A 21542-nucleotide genomic window follows, 5' to 3' on the forward strand; every position below is an offset into this window, starting at 1 on the left:
AGTAATTCAGGCAAAAGGAGCCCCAGTATTGAGTGCTGTACATGCTCATACTTTTCAGTTGGCCAGCATTTCTAAAAATCCTTTTTTTTGTATAGGTCTTAAGTAATATTCAAATTTTCTGAGATACTGAATTTAGGGTTTTCATTAGCTGCCAGTTAGAATCATCAAATTAACAGAAATAAACATTTGAAATACATCAGTCTGTGTGTAATGAATAAGTATAAAATACAAGTTTCACTTTTTGAATGGAACTACTGAAATAAATCAACTTTTTCATGATATATATATATATTAGTATAAAAGCAGCCAAGCATTACTCAAGGCCAGGAGTCATAACTGAATGGACCTCTGTCCCCAAACACACATTGACCTATCCAATGACTTGGTTCAAAAGAGGCAATGATTGGTTTTACATGTCTTTTAGAATGTATGTGACTGTCTTTCCCCTCCCATGCAGGTGGAGTTGTGTGTGGTTGAGGAAGTCCTAATTAAATGTGTGGAAATGTTAGCGACTGACGCATGTGTAGATAATTGGGACAATTAAAAAAAATAAAAATCAGCATACACAAGCTTCCAGTCAAATGTACATTCAGCCACATGTAATGAATTAAGTGCATGCCCAAAGCATAGCTGTCCCATTGCAATCCTTTTAGTGTTATGTGTAACGTGTTAGACTTTAACTTCTGTTACAATGTACAGGACGTATAATTTAGGCAAAAAAAAAAAACAGTATCTAAAATTCATAAGTAGAGTGATATAATTTACATTTAGAATTTTAGGTTTGTTGTAATCAGTCACTAATGGGAGTTTTAATGATTTTCATACAGCAACATGTGATAGTTATAAGTTACCAGCAGAGGGAGGAAACATTCATTATAAATGAACACTAGTGGTTTTTCAGTTGTATTATTATACGGATTGCAATCACTTATTCCTGCTCCTGGGGATCATCTGCTCTACAAAGTTTAGCCCCTTCCATAATAAACTGTTTTCAGATATATATAGTAACCTAGAGGAAATGTTCATTCTTAATAATTTTTTTTTAACTGATTCCTATACCAATTTTGAGGTAATGCACGTTTACATGCTTATTTTAGATACTTAATTTGGGGTTTTCATTAGTTGTCCGTTATAAATAAACACTTATATACACAAATATATCAGTCTGTGTAATGAATGAGTATAATATACAAGTTTCACTTTTTGAATGGAATTACTGAAATAAATCGACTTTTTCATGACATTCTAATTGTATGACTAGCACCTGTACTTCAAAACTAGATTTCATTGCTTTTGAAGTAGCCATGCTATAAACAGTAAATATACATAAAACTTAAATATATATCCAGGTTCAATGAACGTGATACCTTTTGCATTGTCCTTTAAATCTCAACTTAACTTTTTTCACTGGGTTCATTTCAGGGTCTTGACTGGCCTTTAAAATTAGTTTTAAAATAATGGTAGGTTTCCTCATCCATTCAATTTTATTTGGCTCAAAGCCTCCTGACATTACAAAATAAAGACAAACTGGTAACATGTTACAGGATATTTATTATCATCATCACAAGAGGACAGAATACTACAATCAGAAATAGGGCAGTAGTATTTTCATCTGCCCCTTTAAAAAATGTGTTATTCAATCTGGCCAGTCCACAGGACTTAGGTCTCCCTCATCAGCTTGGTGAGTTTCTGGACTTTTGTCTTGGTGGACATGTCCACATACTTATCACCAATACTGACGATCATACCTCCAAGGATGGAAGGATCCGTCTGGAAACAAAGAACAAGCTTTAAAATCACCATATACTGTTGCTGACAAATGCAAAAATTAAAATATTTAGGGGCCAGTTTTTCATTAAGACAAAAACTTCAAAACAAATATATGCCTCAAGAAGGACAAATCCCAAAATCCCAAACTAATATATCAAATATTACATGCCAATCAACCATAAATATGTGGCTCAGACAAAGCAGTGCTGCTGCAGATTTTAACCCCTCAGTGTCACTGCTGGATTGAAAATAGTCCACCAACCAAAACATCCAGACAACAGCTTCCTGTCAAAAAAACTTGAGGACAAACAACACAAACTGTACAGATAAGCTACTGTCTCTGATTTTACATCTAGAAGGTGGACCAATGAGGTAGGGGTGTCTAACAGAGTGGACACAGTGTTTAAAAACTCCAGCAGCATTCCTGTATCTGATCCATTTGTACCAGCGCAACACACACTAACACCACCAACCCATAAATTACACTGCTGCACTGAGAATGATTCACCATCCAAATCATACCTGCATTCTACAGGGTCCTGACCATTAAAGAACAGTGTGAAAAAGGAGGTAACAAAGTATCCTGAGTAACAGACTTACTACAGTGTGTAATTGTAGCACTACATAATCCTCCTGTATGCTCAGTGGAGCTGATTGAATGGACAGTGAGTGTAGAATGAAGGAGGCGGTCATAATGTTAAATTGATCGGTGTATGCTTTGCAGTGCAGAGTTGCTACAGCTGGTGTTTACCTTTTAGCTGTTGAAAACGAATAAAACAGAAGGAATACAACTTTTTGAAGAAATTCCTATTTAGAATACCAGCCCTTCATACCTGCTTGCCTCTTAATAACCCAGTCCTACTCAACAGACCACATTTTAAAAGCCTAATTTATACTGATCATATTTAAACATATTTCAAATTAAACCTCATTTTGTTGAACCTGATACCGGTTTGAGGGTGCTTCACTCATTTTCATTATTCACATTGGCTTGATAATGCACCTTTCTAAAAATCTGATACAAATACCCACCTTGGTCTCTAGCTTGATGGTTTCTCCCTTGGCCAAAAACCCATTGAGTGCCACCTTCAGCTCAGCAAGATTTGCCTCATCTAGGACCTGCATTAAGAATAACAGAAGACACAGAAAAAACTCTTCATATCTGTGCATTATACTAACAAATAAATGTCTGATGGGTAACAGCAAATTTTGCAAAACAAGTTTTACCTGAGCAGTGGTGACTGTACAAGTGACCTCTCCCCTGTGGGCACTCATCATTTTGCCAAAAGCAGAAATGACATCAGGGGTCAAAGTGAGCCGGCCATTTTCAGCCAAGATGTCTGTAATGGGAAAATGAGAACAAATCCAAGTCATTAAACAGCTAAAAATAACACAGCAATATTTACAATGGAAACATGACATTTTATGCAGGTAAATGCAAACACTTCAACTTCAGTAACTGTTTGTTGTCACTTTTTAATGTTATAGAAGCAGGCTGGTCAAACAACACGGCACTAATATTTATATTTGACATAGTTCTTATTCAATTATATTACTTACTGATGAGGTTGACCGTGATGGGGGAAAGCTTGGCTTTGCTCAAAGCATCATTGAAAGTTCTCTGTTTGATGCTTCGCTTGACATGAGGATTCATCACAATGGTTGACAATTTGGGGTCCTTAATAAGACTCTGGAAACAGAAATTAAGCAGCTTAATTATGCAATAGGAGTACAAATATGAAAAATTATGAAGGTAAGAGGCTTCAAAAGCAGACAAATTGTAAAGACAGAATTGGTTGTAGAAAGTGTGTAGCACGTAGAAATGTTTAGCAAATCAACTCACAGCAACGCGGCCAAGCTCCTGCTCCACCTTGTCCAGATTCTTCTGCTTGCTGGCAGCAGAAAACAGAGCAGTGGCATAACGGCCCTCTACTCCATACACCTGGATGGGGGGCTGGGGTAACACATTTAAAAATTAAGACACAATAGTAAGTAAATTATACAGGTAATCTTTGTCCTTTTTCCTCAGGTGCCTACAATATTTCAAATATTTTGTAAGGAAAAAACAAAAATGAATCAATAATTAATGTGACTTTATGCATTCACCACCATAACACAAAACAGTTAAAAGATATTGGACATGCAAGAGCTGAATATAAATGAACAGCAACAAACTAAAAAGGGTTCAAACCACATTTAATGGCACCCTGGTAAATTAATGACATTGTTAAAAATTTGACCATATATTTTATTAAACTATATATTTGCTTGAGGCAACACTCCATAAAACAAAACTTACTTATCTGATTAAGTAAGTAATCCTGCTTTGTTCAATACCTCCATGGGTACTCAATTTTATCTACAAAAGGCTGGCAAGACTAGAGGTTTTAATTTAAATTAAACAAGAGACATGTGATTAGTGGTTGGATATCTGTTACCCTGTCCTGAATGGATCCTTAATTACAACTCTACCTGCCAAATACCGAATCACTATGTTAAGCATTATTTTACAGTTACATTATTTAATAATGATCTGCTCATTATTCTTAAATACCAGATTCTGTTGCATATACTCTAAACTTGCTACTAGTTCATTGTAACCACTGCATGTCACATCACATGTTTACACTGTCACATGTGTACAAAACAATTTACACCAATAAATTCAAATCTTAAAAATTCAGATCTAGGCCAGATTTCAACCATTTGGAATTCTCAGAAAACAAACTTCCACAGAATGATGGATTGCAGTGTTTAACTAAACATGTCTGACCATTGCTGTCATTTGACCAGTACATGTGCATAGCATCTCTGATTAACTTTTAACTTTACATGAAAACAGGTACAATATCTGGATTCTTAAAGCCACAACCCCAGTGTGTGTGTGGTTTGCTCAGTATTTTAAATGAAGAAACTGGACCTCCATTAAAAACAAATGTAAGGATTTCTACATAAATGGCTGGTTTCCATTAATACCCCATTATCTTTATAAAGTATATATTAATCCGGTGCATAAAATATTAGGTTTTTTAATTTGATAATATTAAAAAAGTTTAAAAATAATAGACCGATCCTTTCAGGATTTGAATATTTTCTTTGTAATCGAGTCATTTTAGTGTCATTCCTGTACAATGTCATTTTTTAAATTAAAGGAAAAGCCCTGTTTAAACTGCTATAAATATTTAAAGATATATAAAAGATCCAGATGTTCTGGACAATGTATGATTGTGGAAATCATGTTATTGTAAATATAAAAATAATAAAATGAAGTACTAGCATTTTAAATGTATTGTTGTAATTCATTTTTTGAACATCATACATTACAAATATACTTAATATAATTAAATCATGTTAATCTTTCATGGATTCATTTATTTTACAATTAAGAAGGGACAATGCAGTAAATTGTGATTAATTTCAGCAAAATGTGTGATTAATTATTCAATATTAACCTGTTATTAACCAGAAGTAATATATAGTTGTTTTTTTAAAGTAACAGGGCATTTATGTAGTCAAATTTAAATTTCTATAGCTATAAACATCTAATTGATAAAAGCTGTATGCAATGGTCTACAGACTTGTTTAAAATGGGTGTGGTGGCTTTAATAATATAGCGATCTCCCTTGTTTTTTCTGTAAATTTAAAATGAAAAGCTGTGATGAATTCATCAGAATGGCAGTAACTGCCAGATGTGTCCAGTGAGTTGGTGTGGGTTTAGAGAGACGAGCTGACTTTCAGCTGTGTAAAATAACAGAGTATGAAAAGCTTGTGGGTCACAGAAATTTCTCCACACATAAAGTGTCTTAAAACCTCTCAACACATTTCTGTCTGAGCATCCATTATAACACTGTAGTGTCCAGCTTGGCTAAACACTATGGTCAACTATGGTGTTTAAGCTGTACAAGGCGAAGGGTGTCCCAAATGCATTTTCTTCACTCTGACCTCTTAATCACTTGAACGCTTGCATCCTTTGCTCATACTTATACAATGTCATCAAAGTGCACAATTCAAGGAAGGCCTTAAAGGAGCAATCTAAGATATTTACAGTACCTGGTCATAAAATGTTCAGGGTGTGTGATCATAGACTAAGGAAACAGTCAAAGCCAAAACACTGCTGACTCTAAAAGCATTGCTAAAATTGTATATTCTCTTTGAGAAAATACAGGTCTACAAACAGTGTCTTGCAGCCATGAAATGACCAAGTGAACAGAGTTATATTTTACCGGCCACAAATAGCCCCATTGCCCTTCTAAAAATCTCCATGACCAGAGATGGAGTAAAATTAGAGGAAATATTGGCCTTGTGTTTGAAAAATGGAGGCAGTTTACAAGCAGAAACACTACAGAACAGAGCCAGAGCTGGCTAATTTTCTCCTGAACAGGTAAAAGCAAATAATTTCTTAAAAATTATTGAAGCACAGATGCCTATGTATAGATTAAAAGGAGTGAACACCATAGGTTGTGTGTTTCATATCAAGTGAGGCATAGCAACCTTTGAAAGGTTTCAGAACCGTTTTGTGCCTTTTATACAAAAGTGAATAACATGATTCAAAGGTGTAAATACCATTGTTTTGTTGGTCTTAAAGCAGATTCATGTGTGTTTCTCCATGGTTTTAATGTGTTTTAAACAAATTAAAGAGTAAGATTTGTGTTTTAAAAGCCTACCATATTCACCTATTTAAGGTGGAACAGAGAAATCTAGCTTGGTGGTACACAGCAAATATAAACATTTCACTAGTATGTAGATGTTTTAGTGACATGATGTACACTTGGTCATATGTTTTAAATGAATAAAATCGAAACGAAGAAGTTCAAAACAAGTTCTATTTATAAAACCTAGCGCTAGCCTTAGCTTCGCATAGCTGTTTAAGGTGGAAATGAGCATTTAGTAAGAAGCTGGAGAATAACGCAAATAAGACTCTTAAACTGACCCCTTTAAATTGAAACTAAATGCTTGATGAAAATTATAAATAAGCAGCAAGGATCTGCCTCCTAAAATGACATTTATGATTGAAGGGAATATAAAACCAGCTTTGTCTTGTCTAAAATGTTAAGGTGGTTCAGACAGTAGCTTTTTATTTCACTTAAGCAGGTAATATTTTGTAATATTAGATACAATTTGTATGTGTGATTTAGACAGTTGTGGAATAGCAGTTGCTTCAAAAAGTTTTAAAATCTATTGGGCTAGCTTCGGCTCTTAAGTTGGAAGAGAGATTTGGCGAACAACGTCACTGAGACTCGTAAACATAAACGTAAAGTAAGGTGGAACAATATGTTTGACTACGAAAACTGTGAATAAGCAGCAAAGTTCTGCTTCCTAAATGACATTGATGGTGAAAGGGAAAATTGATAAGTAACACCAGCCTTGTCTAGTTTAAATATTTAAGGTGTGTTTGGACAGTAAAGGCTTAAACAGACAGTGAACAAAGCAAAAAGGACAGGTCAGCACACAGAAATTAGTGAATTGTATTAGAACTTCCACTCTTCTGAACAAGCGAGAATATAGTGCTGCACGCTGATTCACAGCGAATAAAATGTGGATAACTCATGTGTTTGTCAGCATTGCCATGATCTGTCTGAAGTTTTAGCCTCCAAACTAATCTATGCTCAACGAACTACATAATCTCATTAAGGTGTTTATAACAGACACAGCTGAGCATCAGGAAGTGATTGTGGATTTAGTTTGAGTAGCCAAAGAGCTACTCAAATTAACAATAAAAGAGAAGCATACGTATTTTAGTCTCCCAACAGAACACATTAACATATCTGTTTAGTTATATCTTGTGAGGAAGAAAAAGTCTTTGTTATATTTAGATACAGTTAGTGTAACATTTTTGTCTCCAAAGTATAGCCTTCCACTGAACTGTGGAGATGTTTAAAATCTAAGAATGTATTCCTAACACAAATTACATGTATGGTAAAAGAAATATGGTATATAATGCAAAAAATATAAAGAAATATTGAAGAATATAGAACCGTGATAACATTTTTTGTCTGCATCACCCAGGCCTACTTGCATCATTTTAAGAAACAGAACTTCACAATACAAAAGTTGATCCAGGAGCAGTGCAGGGAAATTTATCTTGAAGTCATAAACAAATACATGACATCTAGGAAATTAAAGAAACCTTAGAAAACTGAAAGCTGAATAATAATGACTGACAGTGACAGTCAGACAGACAAACTTTCCTAAAAAGCTCTAAACACTTAATTGAGAAGGTAGAAATCAAGAATGAGAATTCTACAACTAAATTAATCTTAAACCTCTAAATTAAAACAACAAATCAAGCAGTTATTCTTTTTTTATTTTTTATATATAACTTAATTTGCAAAATCCCTGGATCAATGAGTAAACTACTATATATATATATATATATATATATATATATATATATATATATATATATATATATATATATATATATATATAAAGCCATAAAAAGACAACTTTTCTACAGGCCCAATAAACTGCAAATATTAAATTGGATGTTGATTTATTTAAAGTAAAATTGATACACCACTCTTTTCTGTTACCTTAATCAGCTTTGCTGCTGGTCGGACCACCGACGTGCTGAACTGACGCACCTACATATATATGTATATGAGAGAGAGAGAGAGAGAGAGAGAGAGAGAGAGAGAGAGAGAGAGATATTGATTAGGTGGTTGCATAGACAGTTCATGCCAATTTTAACTTTTGGTGAAAATTTACTGTGAAAATTGCTGTTATTGTTGTGTTCATGTAGACATTCCACAACTACTTTGCCCTGCCTCAGGTTAGGCAGAGTTAGAGTCCTGCTTAATGGACATCAAGAGACTGAATATTTTAAATCACTACTTAATTTTTCTGAGTCTGTGGTCACTAGTGAGGAGCAACTTAAAAGATTAAGACTACTGAAATTTTATGACACTACTTGACATTCATTTTTCTACCTGTATAGCCAATCAGCTGGCTTTCGTATTGGAGATATGCAAAGAGAGAGGAGCTTGTTCTTGTTTGAGTGGAAAGCCATGACAGCAAAGGGGCAGTCAAGACAGCAACTGAACAGGCAGGTAGATCATTACAGAACCTCCCCCTACTTTATCACACTGGAAATTAGGGTACAGCAAATTCCCTTATCATCTACACCTGTTTCTTGTCTTAGGGTTGCTGCTTTTTTGTGTTCTCATGATGTATCAGGCTCTTTGAAGGATAGTCCCCTTTTGTAGGGAAATATTTAACACTACACTCTAAAACTCAGTTCCAAAGGGCAAGATATCACTCAGAAATAAGGTGTAGAGGTAAAATGGCATTCATCCTTAGTATTGCTCTATACAGCTTTAATGTAATCCTTAGCCATGATTCCAAGTAACTCTTATTAGTGTTTTCACCTTTACTTGCCTATCACAGTTACCAGCCAATAATTGGCTGATGTACCTATCATCATTTGCCTCGACTGTACTAATCAACTTCTAATCACTGCCTCTTGAAATTGCTTAGGATAATTTTGCAAAAGTAAAACCCAATGTTCTAAGTTAGAAGAGTTTACTTACAATCAATTAACTAGAGTTTTAGAATAAATTTCATAGTATTTGCCACTGAATTAAGAGTTTTGTGAAAGCAACTCTTATTTTGTGCAGAGTCGATTTGACTCACTGCCCACGTTACCGGTCACTGTATGTTTGCTGTCATACTCTCAGTTACAAGTTCGTCCTAAAATTAACTGAAGGACTTAAAATTTGTTATCTAAGGGTTGTCATGAATGGCAATCTCCAACGCCTTAGATCGTTTACTAATTTATACACAATGTAACCTTCCACTCGCAGTGCCTCCCAAGCCAACCAGCTGTCACAACACAGCCGAGATATTTCATTACGGAATACGAAGACGAGCCGTGTATAACGTGAGTAAAGAATTAAAATATGTTCTTAAAGCAGTCTTGCCGCGTATGTGATGCTACACATTTGACACGGTAGACTAACGTAGACGGGTTAGAATAAAGTGTAGCTCGCCAGCTTTTTATTCGCATGTCCCCATCAACCTTCAATTAACATACAATTACTCTCCGGCGTTTGTTGTTTCATCTAAGGTGGAATATGCGAAGTCAACATCACCTTTTTATAAAAGGCCGTGTCTTACATTACTTCAAAGCTATTCACTGTTATACGGCGGCCCGCTGGTGTATAAAGTTGAATTCTTTGGAGAATATCGCTCCCTAAGGAAAACACTTCACGTTTTAACAAAGCAGTACTTATTTTCACAAAGAAACCTATAAAGTTCATCTAAATATCGTACCTGCAGCCCCAGACCTGCTGCTGCCATTTTCTCCTGCCTCTGTGTAGGTCAAAGCAGCCGCGCATGTGCGAGAGGCGCGTAAAAAACGCGCAGTCGTTTGGGGAGTGTTGCATTGTGGGAAATGTAGTCAGTGGCCGTGACTCCAGACTGTGGAAAATTACTGAGTGACACAACAGAGAACTGATTAGACACTGAAGGCCGGAAATGTACAAACCAAACCTGAGTGCACTGTTAGTTTAAAAATAATAATACAAACAATAAATGACTTAGGCAGAACTCTGACATTCATTCTTTTACAGAATGCCATAAGATTTTTCCTTTAATTTGTAGGGAACTAGTACTGACTCATAAAGAGTTTACATCAAAACCCCTAAGAAAATTAGACAATTAACATGCCATTCATATAATTCCTTTACTTGCTGAAATAGGATTTGTTTTTTTTTTGGTTACACACAGATTATTAATGTCGTGCTCTTTACACATTAGAAAAGGGGAAAGCGATTTATGATGTAAAAATGTTGCCTAATTGTATTTTCTGCAACTGACTGATACATGCTTTATTTTCAGTAACAAGAAAAATATTTGATTTACATAACATGTTTTAACAGTATTGGGCATGAACAGGCACATGGCTGATAACAGATGAGTCATTAGTGCCACGTGTACAGTCTTTATTTGTGCATGTCTAATTCAACCAGATAAAGAAGATGGACAATATGCATATCTTTAAGTCACAGCAGATGTTACAGACCTAATTGTAACTGAAAGAAAAAATCCTTTTTCATTTTTTTTCTTGTAAGTGACACTGTTGAATTCCTCCTAAAGTAACAGTAACACTAAACATAGATGAGTTTGATTTTTTTTTAACAGCTGGTGTGAGAGATGAATTAAACACAGCAAATGCTCATTATGATAGAAATCCAATTACCTCCATAAGAGCGGTGCCTGAATATTTTAAGTTGCATATTTACAGCAATTATTGTGAAGGCAAATAATACAGACAATTTTAGTGGAACATTATAGTCATAATTGGACTGTTGGTAATTAACCAGGAAGGTCATGTCTGATGTCTTAATTGTTTTGGGGGGAAAATATTTTTAGTTTGAATGGTTTGAAAGGCTATTAATATATGTGCTGTAAAACATCACTAGTGCAATAACACATTTGTATGTTATTTATGGTCATATTTACCACATTCAAAAAAGATAAAATAACAAGACTGTTTCAGAATTTGTAGGCAGCAATGGCACTGGTTCAGTTGGCATAATTTTCATCCCCAGCAAGGCACCTAACCCCCAAACTGCTCCCTGAGTGTTATATGGCTGGAAGCCTGATGCTTCTCCTCTCTCTCTCTCTCTCTCTCTCTCTCTCTCTCTCTCTCGTTTGAGTATGTCGCTAACAAATTGCTCACTGTGTGTTTGCTTTCACTACCAAGGGAATTAATAAAGCAATCACCTCAAAAACTGATACAATGGAAACAGCATCTGTTTCCTCCTTGTTTAGACAAGGGACACAAAATGTTGGACACTAAAGAGCTTTTCATTATCCTGGAAAAAGTAGGATTCTTGCATTTCCTAATGCTGTTATTTAACAGCAAACATGCAGTGATGAGAAGCAGTAAACAGTAATATAAAAGCAAGTAAAGGCTCTGAAAATGTTTTTGTGTTCATTGGTTCTATATGAATTAAGGGCATTGACACAACTCTCGCCAAGGCAGTAACTTGAATTGATGTCATATATCTCATTCACGTGGAACCAGTTTGAATCAAACAAATTTAAGGAAGCATTTTCTTACTGTGTGGAACGATAGGTGAGGGAAATGTTTTGGCTTTACTTTGTCTAACGATCTGGTGGGAGTGTCCAGATCTGGTACGAGCCTAGGAAATAAGTTTGTGCTCCCCCCACATTCACTAAGCACACGTTAGTCGGGGAGGGGCTTAAAGAGATCGGTGTCTTTTAAGAGCGAGACGAGCTCAGCGACACTATTCCTCCACTAAGAGGAAGAGGGCAAAAGCAGAGGAAAAACTGCGAGGAAGCAAGGAAGGCGGTGTCGAGGAGAGGTTTATCATTCATTCACAGATTAATTTTCGCTTTCGGCATCTCGACAGACGTGGTCAAGTGAGCTCCGCCAATAGAAACACACTTCTATGGCTCTTCTGGAGTCGTTAATTCATTCAGAGGACTCGCAGAGATAGTACGGCGTTTAAGCACACCAATGAAAATGGTAAGTCCTTCCTCAAGGTTGTCATTTTTCAAACGACAAGCAATGAGTGAGAGATGTGTAGTCTGGTGAAGTAACGTAAAATCAGACAGTTATTACGTTGTGGCGATCGTTGTTTTGTGTGCCTGTTTTAAAGCGTCCAGCCAACATTGATGGATATATATATATATACACACACACACACACAAAGGTATCTATTGTAGTTTGAAAGTGAGGTGGGTGCATGAGGCAGAATAAAAGTATCATTGTATTCACTCAGACCCTGTTCTGTCTGTGTTTTTACTGATTTCTAGGTTTATTTATGTTATTAATGTCCACTGCAGCAAACGGCGAAAACGTCTTCTGCGCGCGTATAGTTCTAGAAAATTCCACACGCTGAATTCACGTTGATGATGCTCGTGCTCAAACTGCTGGAGTCCGTCGTTGATTGTGACGTCACATACGATTTAAAAACATACTACGCCCCTTTTTGTTTCTATGTGTAAATATTTTTTTACCGTGGTTTTAACCATCACCTTCTTTTTTTAATTAAGCAGGAAAACACAAACTTTGCCGATGACTTAAAAGCATTTTAAAGACATGCCATTTAAAGTTATAAATCTTGCTTAATAAAAGCTTTGGTTCAGGGACAAATTTCATGCTCACTCTAAATGATGAGGCATTTGTTTAAAATGTCATAAAAATTCTCTCTGCTGTACTTAAAAGCATTGTAAAGAGGATGCTTACAGGCTTTACATTTTAACAACAGCAAAGGAAGAGCAAAAAACACAAAAAACATTTTTAGGCCTAATTGCCATGACATGCTTCAGGAACAATTTCAATTGTCTAAGAACGCTTTACACTAGATATTGGAACACTACTGTAATGATTTGATTGCATTCAGTCACATAAACATTAATGAGGCCAGATATTTCTACTGATCAAGCTCTATAATTACAGCAAATGCAGTTCCACTGCTTCTCAGCCTAATGCTGCAGGGGTGCTTTATACCCCCTAGCCCTTAGTTGCTCCAGAACATACAGGAAATCACTAAGTAGAATGTGTCTTATATTAGAAAATTGGTCTTTTTAAGTCATGGTTGCTGTTTAAGCATTTTTGAAAGTGCATCTTTAATTGTATCTGCACAAGACTAATCTGTTAGCTGACAGGGTTATGTCTCAGTCAAAATGGTCACAAGGCTTCATTTAATTCCTGATGTGTATTCGTGAGGCACACAGTACTTGATGCCCTCGTAGTTTCTTGTTGCTTGTTGGCATGAATGCTAGGCAGCTGATCTGTTGCCAGGGGTTACAAGAGCTCATCCAATTGATGCATAGACTGTGGCAGTACAATCTAATATCATATTGTGTAGTGAGCATTGAGTAGAACGTGAGACGAGAGTTGCCTGGCACCCCCCTTCCCCTTTATAATTGTGGGCAGTGAAGGCACTATAAGGGGATTAGCCCAGTTGGATTGCCTGAGCTCACCAACATTAATGGAATATTGGATCAGTTGCTTAAACTGTATGATATCACTTCAGTCTGACACAAGGGACAGTCTTGAAAACCAAATGATTTGCAAGTTGAAGCTGACAGGGAATTGGTGCTGGTTATCACTGATGTTTAGTATCTGTTGGTGTTTGCTGTGTGCTCCTGTCAGATGTGTCTGTGTCTCTAGCAGAAAATAACCAAAAATAAATAAATACTGTGAATAATTGTAGATATATGTGAAATTGAATATGTAGTTCCTGGTATTGTTCAAATCACCAACCTGTTGATGGCAGCCTCCAAATTATTACAAAGGTTAAATAAGGACATCCCATCTAAACTAGGGATAGATTTTAATTGAAAGCCAAATGTATATTTATATAAAATATATAAATATTTTTTTATGTAAAAACTGAAGCAGATGAATAATTTATAAATTATGTTAATGTTAGTATGTAGTTTTGTAGATACCAAAAATGGACAAGCCATTCAAATTTATTGTTAACATGTTGTATTATGTCTTGCTTAGAATATTACATGTCAGCATGAACACCAAGAGAGGGCAGCAGTACAGAGGTTTTCATATGACTGACAACCCAGTTTCATTGTTTGTTGTTGTGATGTTCTTACATATTTCAAAAACATATACAGGTACAGATAAACAAACTATAGACTGTGTGGAAATATTTGACAGCCCTCTCTTGCTAGGTTATCTAAAATCTATGCAAATGGCATTGGCCTACATTATGTTTTGTTAAAACAGCTTCAGGTACCTCTGTTGTTCATTATTAATGTATAGTAAAATGAAAGAATAAAAATATTGGCATCCATAATCCAGGACTCAGATTGAATAAAAAAAATGATTGAGTCATGCATGCAGTGTTATGTAATCAGCTGACCTCTGGTTCGTAGGGATTTGTATGCTTGATTATGTGTGTGAACTCAAATGGCAGTGCACTGGAGGAAAGCAAAAGCACCAGATTTCCATGTGTAGGTCATGCAAACTTAAAGAGCATGTAAATGATGTGCTCTTGAGCAGTGCAAATTCTATCAGCTCAGAAGGCAAGTAAAGATCACGACAATCTTTGAGTGTCCATTCAAGCCTTTCTTGTCTCTCTTAATTGTTTCCACTGCTCAATTTTTTGAGTGTATTAAGTATTTTAATTTATATCTTGCCATTTATTTTATATAGAAGCTTAAATGTTTTGAGGAAATAATTTACTCACAATTTAACATTGTATAATAACATTAAAGCTGATGGTTAGTTTAGGTTTGATATATATATATATATATATATATATATATTAACCAAATAAGATATGCCAGTTGATATATAAATTAATATGTAATGGCACATTCTGTCAGTCTTATTCATATGGACTTTATACATGTATTTAAAAGGAGATATATGGCAAGTATAATTCTATTAAGTGCATGTCAAATGGCTGGATATTTAATTATTGTTTGTTATAATTACCTACATGATAGTCAGAGCTATACCATATTAATTCTGATAGAATTTCACAACTTATAACAAGATCATGTTCTACAGTGGTATTTTGAACACACTGAGCATTACAGAACATTCACTTGTTTTATGACTGTTAGGCATGTAAGTAAATATTAAGGGTGTCACATAATCTAAAATATTAATCATGATTTATTGTAAATTTTATCAATGTTGATTTATTTGAAGGGCGGCACGGTGGCGCAGCAGGTAGTGTCGCAGGCACACAGCTCCAGAGACCTGGAGGTTGTGGGTTCGATTCCTGCTCTGGGTGACTGTCTGCGTGGGTTTCCTCCGGGTGCTCCGGTTTCCTCCCACGCTCCAAAAACACACTTTGGAAGGTGGATTGGCGACTCAAAAGTGTGTGAGGGAATGTGTGTGTGTGTTGCCCTGTGATGGACTGGCGCCCCCTCCAGGGTGTATTCCCGCCTTGTGCCCAATGATTCTAAGTAGGCTCTGGACCCACCGCCACCCTGCACTGGATAAGCGGTTACAGATAATGAATGAATGATTTAATTGATCAATCTGGACATAAAATTTATATTTAAAATAGAAATTAATATGATATAGACATAAGAGCAGTCAATAAAAACTTCATCAGAACGGGAAACACTGTTATTTCTTGGTTGTTTATGGTTAGAAACAACATATGTTTGAGGAAAAAACAACTGTTGTTTGTATGTGGCTGATGTTTGTCTGCAAGTTTTTATTCACTGGTTGAAATAATATAGAAATGAGTTTCTGTGTTGAGTTGTTTAGATATGCAGTTCTTTCGGTAATGCAGTTAGCTGTCTCCCGAATTTGGAGACATCTTCATTTTATGTAAGCTGAAACAGAAAATATATCAATATTACCCAACTTTGGAGTAGGATTATATATTCTCATTCTACAGATGCCATTTATCTTCCATGAGCAGAAAGAGAAGCTGCGTCTCAATTCAGGGGCTGCATCCTTCATGGGATGTGGTCTATGGAGGTCTGTCCTAAGAAGGTTGTTGAGTGTCCTTCAAAAGTTATACCGAAATGGTACAGGCTACAGCAGATTTCCCATTTAACTGTTACTGTCACTAATCAGGGTGGCACGGTGGCGCAGCAGGTAGTGTCGCAGTCACACAGCGACACAAGGCCTCTTAGGCCTGGAGGTTGTGGGTTCGATTCCCGCTCTGGGTGACTGTCTGTGAGGAGTTGGTGTGTTCTCCCTGTGTCCGCGTGGGTTTCCTCCGGCTGCTCCGTTTTCCTCCCACAGTTCAAAAACACACGTTGGTAGGTGGATTGGCAACTCAAAATTGTCCGTAAGTGTGAATTGTGTGTGTGTTGCCCTGTGAAGGACTGGCGCCCCCTCCAGGGTGTATTCCGGCCTTGCGCCAATTGCCAAGGATAAGCATAATGAATGAATGAATGAATGTCACTAATCGCCGCTCCTGAAAGCTTCTTAAAGGCAGAGCCAGAAACATTCATTGTCTGTAATCTCTTATCCCATCCAGGGTTGCGGTGGATCCGGAACCTACCTGGAATTATTGGGTGCAGGAACACACCCCAGTCCTTCACAGGGTGACACACACACACACACAGACACCTGTGGACACTTTTGAGTCGCCAGTGGGAGGAAACCAAAACACCTGGAAACCCATGTGGACATAGGGAGAGCACACCAAACTCAGTCACCCGGAGCTGGACTTGAACCCACAACCTCCAGGTCCCTGGAACTGTGTGACTGCAACACGGCCTGCTGTGCCATAAAAAATATATGTGTTATAACACCTTTATAGTTCTATATGCTTGTTTTTGGTTATATTTTATATTGATAATAATCAGTACACCACTTCATAATAATAATAATAATAATAATAATTCTCTCTCTGTTCCTCATCTTTCTTGTTTTTGGCATGCAACACAATACATATAACGTTAATCTTTAAAATAAAAAAGGATCATTTAAGTCAGTGATTGTGTAAAATGGAAAGGCTTACCATGTTACCATGACTGCAATCATCAGTATATATTTACCTCAGACCAGTGTTGTTTAACACCATAGGAGATAAACGAGAGATAAAATGATTCATTTACTGTTCATTTACTGTTCCTTTTTAATATTTGTATCAGGGCGGCACGGTGGCGCAGCAGGTAGTGTCACAGTGAACCATGGGATATCTCGACTACTGAAGGATAGTTGCATCCTTAACAGTCCTGTTGCTTCCTTAATTTTTTGGGAAAAGAAGGAATTGGACAGTCTAGTTGTTCTGCTGTGACGTAATCGGTCTGCAAATGCATCCTTTGAAGGATGCAGCCCCTGATTTGAGACTCAGATAGAGACAGCCTAGTGGAATCATGGAGTTACTATTTCTGGTACATTTACGTTACTTGGCAGAACACAACCAAGATAGCCAAAAAAACCCAAAAACAGACGTTTCAAAAGGAAAACCAGTCAGTTTCAAATGGTCCACTATGACAGGCTAATATTTTAGAAAAGACAAACTCTTTAAATTATTTTACTTTTTAAACTAGAGTACTATGGTAAATGAGTTGTTATATATTACTAAACACATTTACACTATATTTTGTAACTGTAATTTTATTCTCATTTAGACACAAAACAACACATTCAAAAGCCCCATTATGGATTCTCTGGATTCATTCACGCCTTTTACACAGAGGGCAGCCATTCTCTGCTAGCTTCAAAAGAGAATCTCAACTTTAGTTCCCCTGTATTAATGTTTTAAATACTTTTGAGAAATTAATGGTATTAATTAAAAAATGTTTAATACAAATGTTATTAACACCCTAGTAAATGCTTAAAAGCAATTATGCCAGATGTTGGAAGGTGTAATACATGTCACATAACACATGTAAATGCATTTATAAAGCCTTATGAATTGAGGAATACTAGGAAGTCCAAAAGGCACATTGAACTAATGCATTCTCTCTCTCTCTCGCTCTCTCTCTCTCTTTCTCTCCCTCTCTCTCTCGACTGCCTTGCAGGAATGTAAACTCTAGACGTTACTTGCCTAGAGACCTGAAGAATCTTCCCTCAAGTGCTTCATATAAGCATCTTTGGATTAACCAAACCTAAATGCACAAAAGAAATAAAAAATTCAGCCTACAGATGGTGGACGCATTTGTTTTCTTCCAGAAAGACTGACAACCAAAGGATTAAAAGATTTTTCTTTTTTGTATAAATAAAAACAATTATCCTTTATTTACCTTTTTTGGTATTTAAGTATTGTTTTAAACTCTGCAAATAAGCATTTAATCATGGGACCATCAATGGAGGTAGCAGACATTGCAGTTGTTGCCTTGTATTTTGTCCTTGTGCTTGGCATTGGATTTTTTGCCATGTGGAAGGCCAATCGAAGCACTGTAAGTGGTTACTTCCTGGCTGGACGAACTATGAACTGGGTGGTGATTGGAGCATCCCTTTTTGTCAGCAACATTGGCAGTGAGCACTTCATCGGCCTAGCTGGCTCAGGTGCGGCAAGTGGTTTTGCAGTTGGTGCCTGGGAATTCAATGCTCTTCTCCTCCTACAGCTTCTGGGCTGGGTGTTCATCCCAGTCTATATACACTCTGGTGTATACACCATGCCGGAGTACCTCTCCAAACGCTATGGAGGCAAAAGGCTAAAAGTTTATTTCGCTTGTCTCTCTCTTTTGCTGTATATCTTCACTAAACTCTCAGTGGACTTGTATGCAGGAGCACTCTTCATCCAGGAATCCGTAGGCTGGAATCTCTACTTGTCAATTATCCTGCTCATCACCATGACAGCACTGCTGACAGTAACAGGTGGCCTTGTTGCTGTGATATACACTGACACTCTTCAGGCAATCCTTATGATTGGAGGAGCTTTGAGCCTCACAGTCATCAGCATGATCAAAGTAGGTGGACTGGATGGTGTTCGAGAGAAATACATGGAGGCCACACCAAACGTCTCTGCTATCCTCGCCGCACACAACTACAGTTTTGCCTACACAAATACCTGCCACATACACCCGAAGCCAAATTCCCTCAAACTTTTACGAGGTCCCCTTGATGAGGACATTCCCTGGCCAGGGTTTCTGTTAGGCCAGACTCCTGCATCCATCTGGTACTGGTGTGCTGACCAAGTTATTGTGCAGAGGGTACTTGCTGCTAAGAACATTGCTCATGCCAAAGGCTCCACCCTTATGGCAGGAATGCTGAAGATTCTACCCATGTTCATCATCGTCATTCCAGGAATGATTTCCCGGATAATGTTTCCAGATGAGCTGGCCTGTATAAGCCCTGAGCACTGCATGGCTGTGTGTGGTAGCCAGGCTGGCTGTTCTAACATTGCCTACCCTCGACTGGTCATGAGCATAATGCCAGTAGGTCTGCGTGGACTGATGATGGCAGTTATGATTGCTGCCCTTATGAGTGATCTGGACTCCATATTCAATAGTGCCAGTACCATCTTCACCCTGGACATATACAAAATGGTACGAAGCTGTGCGTCTTCCCGTGAGCTGGTTGTGGTAGGCAGACTATTTGTGATCGTCATGGTGACCATCAGCATTGCTTGGGTACCTGTCATTATTGAGATGCAAGGGGGGCAAATGTATTTGTACATCCAGGAAATGGCAGGATATCTAACTCCACCCATTGCTGCCCTTTTCCTTCTTGGTGTTTTCTGGAAGCGCTGCAATGAGACTGGTGCCTTCTGGGGTGGCATGACAGGCTTCATTCTTGGTACAACACGTCTTATTCTTGGTTTTGCCTACCGTGAGCCTCGATGCAACCAGCCAGATAAAAGGCCTGCCTTCATCACACATGTCCATTACATGTACATAGCTGCTGGGCTGTTCTGGGTCTCTGGGCTAGTAGCTGTGGTGGTCAGCCTTTGTACTCCTCCTCCAACCAAGGAGAAGGTGCAGCGCACCACAGTATGGGGGTTACGTGAGTTGAAGAAGCTACCAGTGACAGAACAGGAGGAGACCTACAAGCTGACAAATAAGAGTCCTGTCCACTGCAATGGCCACACTATGTTCCAGAAAGACCTGCCTCTTGATGTCCAGAAAGAACGATGTCTTGATGGGGCTGATGTAAAACTTCTCATGCCTTCCCCTTGTGATCAGGATCTTGTAACCCCCAGCACAAATGCCCCCAGCCCAGTAGAAGCGTATAACAATGGTCATGCAGAGATTGTAGGGCGGAAGGATGATAGGAACAGAGAATTTAAGAGGGGGGCATGTCTGCGCCTCTTGGACTGGATCTGTGGGTACAAGGAAGAAGCTGCTACTCCTGCAGCCAAAGTCATTGAAGAAGATGAACAGGTTGTCAGGGAGATGCTTTATGAGCCCTACAGAATTAAGATTCTCTTAAACGTTGGCCTGATTATTACCTGTTCTCTGGGTGTCTTCATGTTTGCCTACTTCTCTCTGTAAGTTGTTTTTTTTACACAGCATCCTATTCACTGGACATTGTGAGGTACATTTGTGTGTGTGTGTGTATATATATATATATATATATATATATATATATATATATATATATATATATATATATATATATATATATATGTATAAATGAACTATTTCTTTTCTTAAAAGATTTGTGGGTTATGCTTCAAGCATTTTTTCCTTTAAGGGTCACTGTATGTCAGTTTAAATACATTGGGATTAATTACACCTGGGGTGAAGGTTATACCTTATATATACATTTTAAGTTGTTATTATTACAACATCATGATCTACTGTATTTCTAACAAGTCTGGCAAGTCATTGGCAAGTGCTAAAATATATGTAATGTTTTTTGGCCGGGGTCTTCAAACTACGGCGCGTGGGTCATATACAGCCTACTGCTTTCATTTGTCTGTCCCCTTTTAACTATGGCAGCATACAACAAGTTTTTTGGCCAAGGGTGTAAAGTTGGATAGAAAGTATGGGCATGTCCCTATACCAATCCAGATACTAGTGAATTGTCCCTAGCAATCATTTTGGATGAAAATCAAAATACAACATTTCCGTCAGTGTCTTGTCAATGTTTTTGGTGCAAACAGTTAAAATCTCATTCTCTACTCAGTCCCACCTCCTGAAACCACACCGTTTCTCCCTAACTTGTGAGAGGCTGTGGCTGTAAGAGACGAAACCCTGTAAACATGTGCCTGCGTGAGAGAGGCCATCCACATTGCATCTCATATTGATTAAGAGACAGTGCCACCAGCTACGATGGTGTTTTAGGTACACTTAAATCCAGGTCTTTTGGAGATTCTATTTCTGTGCTTTTCAGCAAGAGGTTTTTCCTCTGCTCTTTTACACGTTTACTATAAAACTCAATATAGATATGCAAGCAAAACGAA

General features: G+C 37.4%; 2 protein-coding genes across 2 annotated transcripts; one reads left to right on the top strand and one right to left on the bottom strand.

Annotated features, from left to right (window-relative positions):
• Positions 1-1538: 1538 nt before the first annotated feature.
• On the bottom strand, positions 1539-10147 carry atp5po (ATP synthase peripheral stalk subunit OSCP). The gene is made up of 7 exons (XM_066686840.1): positions 10042-10147; positions 8304-8354; positions 3614-3724; positions 3331-3460; positions 2998-3110; positions 2803-2889; positions 1539-1770 (listed from the first exon to the last, which is right to left on the bottom strand). The coding sequence occupies exons 1-7, from the start codon at positions 10066-10068 to the stop codon at positions 1660-1662; spliced, it is 630 nt and encodes a 209-aa protein (XP_066542937.1). The 5' UTR covers positions 10069-10147; the 3' UTR covers positions 1539-1659.
• A 1896-nt stretch (positions 10148-12043) lies between these two features.
• On the top strand, positions 12044-20669 carry slc5a3b (solute carrier family 5 member 3b). The gene is made up of 2 exons (XM_066686321.1): positions 12044-12265; positions 18214-20669. The coding sequence occupies exon 2, from the start codon at positions 18487-18489 to the stop codon at positions 20626-20628; it is 2142 nt and encodes a 713-aa protein (XP_066542418.1). The 5' UTR covers positions 12044-12265; positions 18214-18486; the 3' UTR covers positions 20629-20669.
• Positions 20670-21542: the final 873 nt, after the last annotated feature.

The sequence above is a fragment of the Hoplias malabaricus genome, chromosome 12 (assembly GCF_029633855.1).
Source record: "Hoplias malabaricus isolate fHopMal1 chromosome 12, fHopMal1.hap1, whole genome shotgun sequence".
In the NCBI taxonomy this organism is placed as follows: domain Eukaryota; kingdom Metazoa; phylum Chordata; class Actinopteri; order Characiformes; family Erythrinidae; genus Hoplias; species Hoplias malabaricus.